The sequence below is a fragment of the Pseudomyrmex gracilis genome, unplaced genomic scaffold (genome assembly GCF_002006095.1).
Source record: "Pseudomyrmex gracilis isolate BER0280 unplaced genomic scaffold, ASM200609v1 scaffold_17, whole genome shotgun sequence".
Taxonomy (NCBI): Eukaryota; Metazoa; Arthropoda; class Insecta; order Hymenoptera; family Formicidae; genus Pseudomyrmex; species Pseudomyrmex gracilis.
The window spans coordinates 211,372-224,383 of record NW_018020601.1 but is presented as its reverse complement, the minus strand read 5'-3'; the positions used below and the strand labels follow the sequence as shown (position 1 = coordinate 224,383).

The following is a 13,012-nucleotide window of genomic DNA, read 5'->3' as shown; positions in this document are numbered from 1 at the left end:
TGACGTATATACTGACGTCATTGTTATGACGTTCAAAATAACGTCAGATTTAGGTCATAATCACCAATTAGTGACAAAAATCACGTATATTTACATCATTACAACGTCAGCTGGTTGCTTGGGATGCGTTGATTATTCGTGAGTTTCTCGTCACAAAAACAACACCAATACCATTCAACAACCGCCCAATTCACCTGATCTGGCACCATGTGACTTCTTCCTATTCGATCGACTCAAAAAACCACTACGAGGAACTCGTTTTGAGTGTGGAGGCAATAAAGCTAAAATCGCTGGAGGCACTAATGGCTATACCAAAAACCGACTTCCAGAAAAGCTTCGAGGGGTGGATCAAACGCTGGCACAAGTGCATCGCAGCCGACGGGGACTACTTTGAAGGGGACAACTTGAATTTTGAAGAATAAACATGTACTTTTCTTTTTATGAATAAATTCCGGTTATTTTTTGATCATGGTAGTATTACACTATATTCATTTATCTATATACATAATAATCGCGCAAAAAATATTGTTTGTGTACAAAGTAGTCATTCTTATCTCTATAAATATTTTGTATTTATTTTTATAAATATTTCCTACATAAATTTAAGTTTGCGATATAAAACAGTTTTTAAGAAGCTTAGAATCAACATGTTGCACATTTAACATTAGAATGTGATACAACAAATTGTAAATTATCATTAAGAGTGATTATATTCAGAAACAATATCCACACATCAAATTGTTATTAATTTATCAACAAGTGAATTGTTTTTCTTTACTTTTATTCGTAAAAACTAGTCATGCACTTACGAAAAGACTTAGTTTTGGCGATTGCATTCAATATTTCAGTTTATATATATTTTAAACTGATTCTTTATTCAAGTATTTTTACTTAAAAAAAACATTTTTTCTCAAAAACTCACCAGTGCATGAAGTGGCAGATATAAGCAGATATTTGTGTTATACACACAAACAAAAAGTATATTATTTTGTATACATTGAAACACACACGGTATATCTGATAAATATTAAGTTTGATGTTTTCATTTAGGAAACTGTTATTTAATACATTCAATTAGAGACTTATTAAATAGACATATGTATAACATCTGTACATTTACAATTATTGTATAACATATTTATTTATATTTACGTAAAAGTAATTGGTGTAATTATTGAAAATCAATTATAGATGTAAACATTTTGTATGTATCATATACACGCGCGCGTGTTGAAAATAAGTTCTTATACTATTATGAAACATTAGCTCGTTAAGCGCCGTATCAGTCACCTGTGACGGACATTATAAAAAAAAAAAAAACGTGAGAAAGTTGACGGTGTTGCATGACGTAAACAAAAACATAAACAGAATGAGCTTGGTGCTTAACGTGCTAACATTTGTGTAACTTTAGTTCTATGTACGATCGTGTACATTGGTGTACAAATTTACAAATAAAAAAAGAGTATATAAAGCAATGAAGTTATCAAAAACAAAGGCCAAACCTATCCGTATTTCCTCTATAATGCCATAATAAAGTTTACTTTTTACGCGCAACAATATCTCACTTATGTACATTATTACTTTTCTCTATACACGTTATGTACATGTAAGGCGTATTTTTAAGTATTAAATTACATTACACCTCCCGTGTGTCGAAAGCAAAAATGTTAAATATTTAAGTATATTTCTATTCAATAATCACAAAAACATTCAAGAACTTCGTTTTGTGCAGCGGGGCTGTGTTTAGAAAAATAAATTTTTGTTTTAATATTAAATTTACCGAAGATAAACTTCTCGTGTTTTATAAGCAAGATCGCTATGTAAAATCTTGCAAGAAATTGAAAACTACTTTGCTATATTAATTTTTACATCAAGTGTGTGTTACTTTGAATTGCAGTATAGAACATAGTATTATTAATCATGGCACATCTTTGGAGTAAAACGGTACAAAAACGTCAAAACGAAGTATAATAACGAGTATACTCCAGCTCCTGACGCAAGCATCACAGGATAATATATAATGCTATTCTCTTTTTTCTTGTGTTTAGAACATGTAGATTTACAATCGTATGATACAGTTATATAATACAAATTGTAAATTAATCGGGACACGAATTTGTATTCATGGAAGAAGGAATACTCGCCGCTATCATATTTTAGCACAACAGTAGATTATATACTATATAATACATGAAATATACATCAGTTAGCGCCTTGTGTGTTCAAGAATACATCTTCACAACCACGTTGATGTACGTGTGTCGCACATATATAATATCCACAATATTATACATTTTAACAACACCATCATTCTTTCAAAGTAACAAATTGAAATAAATTATCTCCTCTAAACACAAGTTTAGGAGTGACCAAATCTCTTATACTTACAATACAAGTGTTCTTTACATGCCACTTTATATGATCTGACGATTTTATTATTCTCTTTTTTTTTTTTTTTTTTTATCTCTGAGTAACTGGAATTTTTCTAAAATATCTTGTTGTATGTGTGTGCATGTGTGTAAAGTTAATTATTTTTATCTCGCGCGCGCACACACACATTACACACACATACACACATCTGGATCACAGTGCAAAAATATCAGTTTACAGTGCAAGTTAGTCTTACGCCCGTTGAAAATTGATTCTTTGTATAATAATCATAATTTAGCCTAAATCCCGAAAGCTATTGTTATAATTCATCATCGATATGTTTAGCTAAATGTGATTTTTGTGTAATTTTCTTAACTTTATCATCTTTGCTGCTGTGTTTTTTCTCCTTCTCTGTTATATTTGGTTCTGTTGTGCTAGATCGCGAATCTGTTTGCGAGTTCTTCTTAACCGCCGTCAAGTCTTCTTCTTCATTCATAGAGTTTTCTAATTCTTTCACTGGGTCAGTGGACGTAACGTCGTTTTCGAGTAAATTTTGTTGATCGGACGACTTTATTATAGATTCGGTTTCATAGGTATTCCGTGTATCGCCGATATTTTTCTCCAAAGTATGTCTTTTGTTGGAAAAATCTTCTGTATTTGCATCGGAAACATCCGTAATCACAGGCGTATCGAAATTTTGAGACTTCTTAAGATCCGGTACAGAGTCCATAATGGAATTTTTTTTCCGCTTGTTGTCGATGATCTTTTCATCAAGTTCTATATTCACCGTTTCGTCCAATAGCAAGTCTATCTTCTTTTGAACTTTTTTCACAACTTTTCTTTTCCTATCGTCGTCTTTGCTTTGATTCTGAGAAGAGTGCAGAACATTTTCTTCAGATTTAATAACTTCCTTATCCTTTTTATCATCTACATTTGTGAATACATCGCTTTTATCTTTGTGCTTCGACGGATTATTTTGTTGAGAATGTTTCACAGCTTTCTCTATTTCCGACAGTATAAAATGCTCGAAGTCTTCTATTTTTTCAACGCTCGACTCTTTATCCTTCTTCGAGATTCTAGCATTCTTATCGATTTCCACTTTACCTCCGTTACTATCGCTTATAAATTCTGCGACTCTAACATCGTTCATCTCGGTTATTCCCATAAAGTTTTCCTTTTTTTGCAGATTTTTTAAGTTCTTTTGCAGATCAGCAATCAATACGTCGTAATACGAACTATCGTCTTCTTCCGATTTCTCCAAATCCCGATTTCGCCAGAGCCTTTGCACTCCGTCGATCAGTACATCTTGATATGTATCGTGTACCTCCGCATGAATGTAATCCAAAAGTGCGATGTGTTGATTGATGATCTCGTCTTCTTCTTTGAACAGATCAGATATTACATGACGCAGAAACGAGTAATTCTCGATCAACGCAAGACCGCACTCCGAGATTTTCACCAACTGATCCATTTCGGGTCTCACCGATTTTATACTCTTCAATTTTGTAGCTACGGTCTTTAAACTTAGCACGGTATTATCCATGTTGGTGAGCAAATACTGTCTGAACAACTTCTGTATGTTCGGCTCTAGTAGCTGCGACATCTTCTTAACAGATGAGTTTGGCGCAACGACCAGCAGTTCACTTAAGAACCACCGAACTTTGTAAGATAATGATGTTTTGGTGAGTACACCGCGCGCCTTATTCACCCAATTGTAGTAACTCTCCAGAATGAAACTTCTGATCCTTATACCTTTGTTTTGTTTACTGTTGAGGAATATCTTATTAACGAACGCTTCCTTCAACTGATGCCACAGAATCTCAACATGCGTGGAAACTGGTTTTAAAGTAATAATTGTAGCTTCGGCCGTGGCAGTGATTCTCACTTCACCGCCAAGCGAATCTTTGATTATGTCCGCGTGGAAGTAGTAAAAATCGATAGTGTCCTCTTGGTTCTCTTGCAACTCAATTAGAGGCATCTTGATGTCCAAACTCGACCCGACAGTTGTCGCCTGCAATTGCGCCTTTACATAATAGAATGTTCATGTTATTAAAATTTCGTACACATTTTTTTGAAAAAGATAATTCATGTAAAACAAAAATTTAAATAGAACTGACAGACCTGTGAGGACATGTGCCGGCTAAGAAACGATTTTAAAGATCCTTTTAAACGTTCGAAAAGTGACAGATCAGTTGGTGCTTTGAGTTGAACTTCTTCTTTAGAATACGCCCCTATAATCAGCATTAAAAAAATGGCAAATGTTAACATTATATCGCATTGATCGATAAAATTTATAAATTTTTGTGACGTATTTGAATTCGTATCACTACCGAGAGTAACAGTTAGATCGCCATCCGCTGCATTAATAGCCTTCATCAACTCAGCTGCTTCCGTGAAAAAGAGAAATACAACAGGAATCGTGACATCATCCACCTCTTTTCCGTCGCCAGACATTGCAAACATGGGCGAAGTTGCCGCGCTCGAACCAGCAACATTATCCAATACTATTCCGGCAATTGCACCAGCTCGTTGAATTCTTCGTGCCTAAAAAGAGAGTAAATAGACAAAAAATAAAAAGACAATTATATATATATCGTGTAATAAACATACAAAAACATAAAATGTAAATACCTTTTCTATAAACATGCAATTTCCCCGATCCATGATTACTATTTTGCCTGCCAATCGATCTGCATTGAGCAGATCTGTACAAGCTGCGGGTGGATACGTGAATACCACTTTTCCAGTAACCTTATCGAAGCTCTGTAATTCAGGCCCAAATTGAGCTGGCCCAGCCAACAGTGTGATTTTTTCTGGCGGATCCGCGTTGGGTTTTGCAAACGTAACCGTTTGCGGTTTAGTTTCTGGGTGCTGCGTTTGCATTTTGCTTAGCTCGACCATTTCTTGCATGAACAGCAATCCTTCTTCCGAATCTTGCGGCGTTTTTGCCTATTCGAACAAACAACACGTATGATTCATCGCGCAACAGAGATGATAGAGAAATATCAAACAAAATTCTAACGAGTAAAGTTACATTAGAAAATGTGTGCAAAAGCTGAACCCTCCCGTCTGCAAGTGTTAAAGTTGTTATTCCCATATCGCTCAATATTTTCAGATGTTCCAAGTTATTCGCCTACAGCAAAAAAAATGGAATTCTTTAGGTGTATTTTATTTTGATGCGTAAAAAGAAAATACGATGTAAACATACTTGAAATTGTGACGCGCTTAATCTTCGTTTGATCGCTCGTCGCGGACAGACATCTTCTACCATATTCCTTAGGGGTTGTCTCACCGACGCCGGGAACAAGTGCAAACTATTTGGGCAAGTGCGATCAAACTCGTCCACGTGCACAATATCGCGCTCGAAATCCTGCTTGACAAGATACACAACTTCTGCAATGTCTGTCGCGTGATATCAATCGCGCGTTGCAGATTTACGTATACTTACAGATGAAATATTTGATCTTACAGAGGCGAGCGTGAGCGGCAACAAATGGCCCTCGGTGGTAAAAATAAACTCGTCCAAGTCTAAAACCAATTCCCCTGGTTCCGCGAATAATAAAAATAAGTATTTAAATGTCTCGGACAATACGAAGCTATCCATCGTGTCATCGTGTTTATTAGTTCTAACATCTGATACGGCTGCGTAACCGCACGGCACTCTTGCATACGTTTGCAGACTTTTGAGTACCTTACGTCCGACTCCCAAGTAATAATGATCGCCCGTCGCTCGGTACAGGAAGTACGTTGACTCTAGAAATTCCGGTCTCAGCGGGTGATGTCCCCAGTGCACCTGTTTTCCCAAACATTTATCAAATGTAAAATCTCTCGCGCGACAAGATAAAAAATAACTTAATTTAAAAAATTTATATTACTCTTCAATTATATATGTAAGTGTAATAATACAATTAATACGTGCCTGAAAGTCAGTGGTAAATGCCTCCGGTATGAAGTTGTGTCTCTGCATAACTTGATACAACATTTCATGCGTTTCCACGGCAGGTTTGATATCACCTTTGAGCACCTGTAAAAGAAATAATAATAATTGAACTTTTCTTTTTTTCTAAGATAAAAAAGATAAATATACCTGCAAACCTGGCCAAAAGGCCAATAAAGCATCCATAAAATTCTTTGAATTTGTATTCGGTCTGTGCATGTGTACATCTAACAACATCGGCCCTTGACTGACATACTTCATCACAGCCTGATAATGTTTGTTAAAACGTCCTAAATATTTCTCATCACCTGTGCAAAATCCAACGTGTGATTTTTGTATACATGTGTTGTTTGACAATATTGCCGCATACTGCATGTATATAATTACCAAGTAAAATGTATGCCTTCAGACAATATTCGTAGTAAGAGTCTATGCCAGCACCAACGCCAGAATCTCTTCTTACCCAATCTCCAGAGTTAACATTTAGCACAGATCCCATCAAGTCCGTACCACGATGTCTCATTCGCCACAAAACGTCCATAGCTTTTTGCGCCTTTTCCTAAGACAATTCTTTCTTAAAAAAAAATAAAAAACTAGTCTACACAATATCAACTTTAGACGAAAAACAACTTTCATCTAAAAAAAAAACTAGATATACCTATTATCAATATATACTTAAACATTCATGAAGTATCTTACTTCAAAAATCGGTTCGCCTGTTAATCGTGACAGAGCAGCCATTTCTAATATCATGCTACCTGCACAAGCGGTGCATGTTTCTCTTGACACTTCCATAGGAACTCCTTTCATACCATGTTTTAAATTTATCTGTTTTAAGTATCGAAAACATTAAAGCTTTTGAACGAATCAAAATATAGTGCAGTATTGAAGGTAAGAGTGGTTTTACCCTGCCATAAGGTATTCCGGTAGTTGTGTTGAATGCAGGTAAAAATCTATATCCCAAGTCTTTAGCTAAGTCCAGAAGTTCTCCTCTGTACCATGGCATTATATCAGCTCTCTGTTGTAGATATTCAGCTAATATATGACCGCTAAGAAGACCTCTATAAAAGGGAATTTAAATAGTCGAGAATTACTATTAATCTCCATACTGTTAATATTGTGTATTTATCTTTCTATATGCTTTAACCACAAGTTTTTTACACCTGCACAATGAACTTTGACTTACCCAAGCATTCTAATATTTGTCTCAAACAGAGAAACAATAACATCTGTATCAAAGCTTACATCCCTACCAACAAGTCTGACTGCGTTCTCGAATTCTCCCAAATCTCCCAGCACCTAAAACACATAAAATATTTACGTGTAAATAGAATTTACAAAAATATATAATAAAACTGTTTATTTTCAACACTTACCACTAATGTATCTAGTGTATCCACCAAAGTAAGTGAAAAACTGCAAATTACAATACGCAAGTTAAAATGCTAAGAAAAAAATGATGAGAAAAAATTAACAAAGAATTAACTACAAATTAATAATATCATAAATAATCTTATGCACATAATTTGGTTTCTCACTTTCCCAATGTAGAATCTATATCACCCCTGTCTCTTTCCGAGCCTCTGTATCGTCCTTTGCAGCTTAATGGCATTAGTTCATCAGCAGGATATGCATTATCCTTGAAAATAATAACATTGTCGATTTTCACATTTTTATGGGATTCTGATATGCAAAAAGTTAATTCACTCACCATATATGCATTGTATGCATGATAAAACATATCTCTCGCTTCTTCCCTGTAAAATATAACAATTTATTCATAAAAATGACAATATTAGAATTTACATTCACTGCAAATACAACAATACAAACTTCAATGCTTCTCTTTCTTCCTTGTTCATATATTCTATTGGATCATCTTCGGATAGCGCCCTTAACATCTGTATACTGCATCCTATGAACAACAGTCCCCAAATAAGAGCCTCACACGCCATTGTTGTCAAGAAAAATAAGTCCCCTGTTTGTCAAGATATCACATTTGAAGTAGCACACATTGTCCAGCAAAGTCTTTTCCAATTATTCCATCTCATTTCAAAGATTCCATTGTAATATGGAAAATATTAATCACAGATACACCACACATAAGGCTTTTTGAACTTATCTTTTCACTCTTTTTTTTCCTGTTATCACATAAATAAGTACGTGTATCGTTGATTTTCAAATCACTATTGTGTGTATAAGGTACGTATATAAATTTACCGAATCATTCAATGAATTTATCACTTATCTAGGCAAACGGTATTCATCTCTCATGCAACTGCAACAACAAATCATAAATTTTAGATCGTAATCACGCGATATATTGCGAGCAAATAGACCACCTAAAGATCGACAAATTTTTTCTTCTCTCCGAGAAAAAGCTTTTTTTGGCGGTCGCTTCCTAGAGGAGCAACAAACGTGCGGAAGAGCGGTTTAAAAAAAAGGCGATAAACTGGCGAACGAAGAAAAGACGGTGGTTGTGCGAGTCGTTGTCGTCGTCGTCGTTATCAGAAGAGATAAGCGAGTGGCAAGGACAGCTGATTACGTATTTGCATCAAGGCCAGATGATGTTGGCAAGACGGTTTTCCCGTCTGGTGCGACGCGCAAGAACCCTCACCATATGTTTCTCGTCGCGGATCAACTTTGCCTGTTTCTCAGCGATTTTTTTTTTACAATCAATCGCGACAGACGCTTTTCGCGCATTCACTCTAAACCCTCTTACAACTCGTCGTGACTAACTAGCCGCAATAGAACGGCAATTTCCCCACATCTGACATAATTATCGCTATTTAGTCAAGTAACCTCCGACCAACCTCTCCCTAATCGCGGGGGTAATTTTCATTATGCGATCGTTACGAATCGTTCACAAAAATCTGTACGATACGAACCAATCAAACTACTTCGCGTTCGAAATTTGCAATGTCGAACAACGAACATTTGCATGAATCGAGCTTAAAGTGCGACACTGGTCCAGTTTCCACCGAAACTCTCAATTCGGTTCCCCACTCCGGTATACAGATCAAATTTAGTGTTTCTTTTCCATTGGAAGCGGAATCGGAGAGAAGCCTGAGAGCGACCACGACCATAAGAGTTTCTGCTGATAGCTTTTCGTGGACATGGTTCTGATCCGTGCTAAGTTTGTGAACATGGTTCTGATCTGTGCTAAGTTTGTGGACATGGTTCTGATCCGTGCTAAGTTTTTGTGGACATGGTTCTGTTCCGTGCTATATGAGAACACCCACGTGGTGGGGATACGCACACAAGCGAGAACCGTTGTCATTGTGCAAGGGGCTTCAGGCTTCTCTCTGCTAAGTAATTATTCCTCTGCTATTTTTTTTTCTCTTCTTCATCTCTCCTCCCTTCCATCCTCTATATTTTCGTCCCTCATCCATATTCCACTGAAGATGACTTAAATAGATTATATAAAATCGAAACGTGTTTGGAAAATAAAATGTGAGTATATTTATTGCATAACACACAGCTCACTTTTGATTCGAATTGCCTAAATTATATTTTAAATTAGAAAAAAAAATCAAGTACCAGTCATTGGAGGAATGTTGAACTAGGTGTAGAGGTTCAGTTTATACCCTACGTCGGCGCTTACTTAAAGAATCCCGTATTCTCAAGCAAGGTCGCCTCGAGGCTGTTGTGTAATTTTTTTTCTTTTATCCGACGACGTTTAATTGCATACCGAAGCGCGATCGCGTACCGCTGTGCACTCGCAAGAATATAAATCTGACCGCCACATGCCGATATCCCGCTACATAGCTAAAGAGTTTTCTGTGTCGAATAGCTGTAGTGGCTATTCTTGCCCGAAGCGCAACAGAAGAACATATATGAAAAATCGTTATTTATATATGCAAATTATTTATTTATACTTTTTTCAACTCTTGATCCGCTATTATTCAACTACACACAGTGGCGATTAAGTTCTATATAAGCAAAATTTTATTTAAAATATATAAAACATATAAAATCAAATAAAATAGTAGATTTTCTTTTTATGTATAAAATATATAAATAGTAGATTTTCTTTTTATGTATAAAATATATAAAAAGAAAATCTACTATTTGTGTAATTAAAATAATAAATAAATATAATAAATCGTAATAATTTACATGAAGAAAAAATTTCACACACACACACACACACAAAAGAACATTTTCCGCACGAGTTTATCAATTACAATGAATCTCTTTTATGAAAAACTAAATAAAAATGAATAAAATAAGACTCAAGGTGAATATAAAACAAGGAAAATTGTAGATATATGTGTTAATGTTGAAATATTATAATAATAGGACACGCGCACACAGTATCTATGAAGTGAAGAGAATTGGAAAGTCAACGTAGTTGCATGGCGTTCTGCCATCAATTTCGGGCCCCTCGCAGCTTTTCCGCTGAATGAACGCGCGTGACACTTCGGCGTGACGCATTCAGCCACGGAAGAAAACATTTTCGGAAAGTAACGCTTAGCCTACAAACTCTCGCCTAAAAACGAGGATAGCCCACCAGAGCACGTAAACAGAGCGTGTTACGGGATTACCACAATTACCAAGAAGAAGACACACGGAAGTACTTGTATGTACAAACAAATACATATACAAGTATTTCCATCTATGTATAATGCGCTTCTTCGTACATAATGACGCGGATCACGATTCGCGAAATGCGTGCGCGCGTTCGCTCGTTAACGCTAATCAGCGCTACGGCGCCGCTTTCGGCGTCGTTCATCGTCACGAAAATTTCTTGAATACGTAATTTAACTTCAGATATTTTCATAACGACGGAGAGTGCGATTTATTTCTTCGATATAATATAAACAGAGACAGCAAGCGAGGTCGGAAATGGATTTTGGAGGAATTTCTCTGATTCTAGACCGGATATTCTTCCTGCGAAAACGATCGTCGCTATAGATCGATGTAATCGCCGATCGCGGTCTCGATAAATGCGAAATTTCCTGCTCGCGTCTACGAAGGTCGCTTGGTTATTCCGTTACGCTCGGATCATTTGCGACTCGTAATACGTTCACTGAACTTCCCGCGATGAACCATGCCAACAACAAGTGCAGAAGGAGGCGATCGGCCGCGAGTCGATCCTCCGGCGCGATTAGTGAGATCTTCCTAATAAGAAGAACTGACGCAGCATCCCGCTACTGAAACAGTTATGACGGATCACCGGCGCCTTCTTTTTCTGTCAAACTATGCGCGCCGATTTACATCAACTCGATGTATTTGCGCTCTTGATACCAAACGAAAAAAAAAAACGCGTGAATAGAGGTGATATAAATGCGCGAGAAAAAGAAACAAGACATCAAGCAAACGGAGCCGAACAAAAATGAGGCAAAATGGTTTTATAAAATTTAACGGGATGCTTTTTAATTTGCAAATCAGAGATGAACTGATGTAACTACTGAATTAAGAAAGCTCATTATTATTTATGTTGTTTCTACTTCTACAGGAAAGAATGGAAGAAAAATAATCATCAAACAATACGAATTCCGTTAAGAGTTTTGTTAAGAAGCTATGATTAAAAAGGATATCAATGATTCTTGTTCTCTCCTTCTTTTTTTTTTTTTTTTATTTAAATATAATGTACACAGTCACAAAAACCTGCATGCACCATTACATTTTTAATATTATAGAAATTATTATAAAAAATTTTCGACAGTCTTACAAGATGTTTTTGTCACAATTAAAGTTTGAAAACATTATGAGAAAAAAACAATATTTAGTAAATTTCCAAGAAAATATCAATATAAACACGAAATATTAATCAATTAATAGAGAATCTTTTGGGCTCTGAAGTTTTTCAAACTATAAGTATATGTAAATCTTACACGTGAGAATTTTTGAATTGAGATTTCAATTCTTAAATTTATATAAGATGCTATATTTTGCATCTCTCATATAAGAGAGACCCCGTACACTCCCCTAACTAATTTTAAAATATATTGCGAAAAAAGACTCCTCGGCCAGAAGTCGAACCTGGAATCTCCGGCTTTCCGTGCCGAAAATTATTACGTTACGAATATAATATTATGTTTATTGATTCTCTTTTAGTATCGATTACATAGATACAATTAGATACCGATGTTAATAAGATATATTGATATGTTTTTACGTGTTCTTAAAAAAACGTTTACGTGAAATAATTTTATTAAAAAATGCCTCTATATGTAAAGTAACTTTATAATAGCGCGTACATCTCTTTAACTTATTTTAACTTTTGCTACTATCCTGACTGTATTTTATAAAAACTTGTTTGTAAATATACTTGTTTGTAAATATATTCTTCTGAGAATTTGAGATGCTGCGAGCAAATTAAAAACAACAAAATGATGAAGCAAGAATGTCAAGTTGTAAAGTTGAATATGCAACTCAGACTACGAAGGAACACATTGCGGTACTATTATTACAAAAGAATTTAGTGAACAAGGAAGTTGCGTGAAGAGCGGGATGATTTTGAAGTCTTGAATATTTATGTCTTTTTTGTTTTAAACGATTAGATACGACGAGTACACTTCTCACTCAAAGAGTAGACCTTTCGAAATTCTCAGGCAATACTGTCCGATTGGACAGTTCCATTGAAAATGGTAGCAAAGATGAGTAGTCATTGGCCAAACGGTTTATCCCCACGTATGGCACTCGCAGGCTATATAGAAGACTCCGCGAGGAATTTCATCTTCAGAACTGAGAGTCAGT

General features: G+C 35.7%; 1 protein-coding gene across 5 annotated transcripts; it reads right to left on the bottom strand.

Moving 5' to 3' along the window:
- Positions 1–2,503: 2,503 nt before the first annotated feature.
- LOC109864107 (ER degradation-enhancing alpha-mannosidase-like protein 3) lies at positions 2,504–9,120 on the bottom strand. Of its 5 annotated transcripts, none has more exons than XM_020445018.1 (19): positions 8,650–9,120; positions 8,528–8,585; positions 8,141–8,448; positions 8,019–8,064; positions 7,846–7,946; positions 7,684–7,723; positions 7,494–7,606; positions 7,215–7,368; positions 7,007–7,135; positions 6,695–6,866; positions 6,458–6,615; positions 6,290–6,394; positions 5,819–6,163; positions 5,579–5,740; positions 5,405–5,503; positions 5,002–5,319; positions 4,701–4,914; positions 4,492–4,601; positions 2,504–4,393 (listed from the first exon to the last, which is right to left on the bottom strand). In XM_020445018.1, exons 3-19 carry the CDS (start codon positions 8,260–8,262, stop codon positions 2,690–2,692), a joined length of 4,092 nt encoding a protein of 1,363 aa, XP_020300607.1. In that variant the 5' UTR covers positions 8,263–8,448; positions 8,528–8,585; positions 8,650–9,120; the 3' UTR covers positions 2,504–2,689. The 5 variants fall into 5 exon arrangements, with proteins under 5 accessions (XP_020300607.1, XP_020300608.1, XP_020300605.1 ...); XM_020445019.1 differs by having other exon boundaries at positions 8,925–9,120; XM_020445016.1 differs by having other exon boundaries at positions 8,141–8,585.
- Between the last annotated feature and the right edge of the window lie 3,892 nt (positions 9,121–13,012).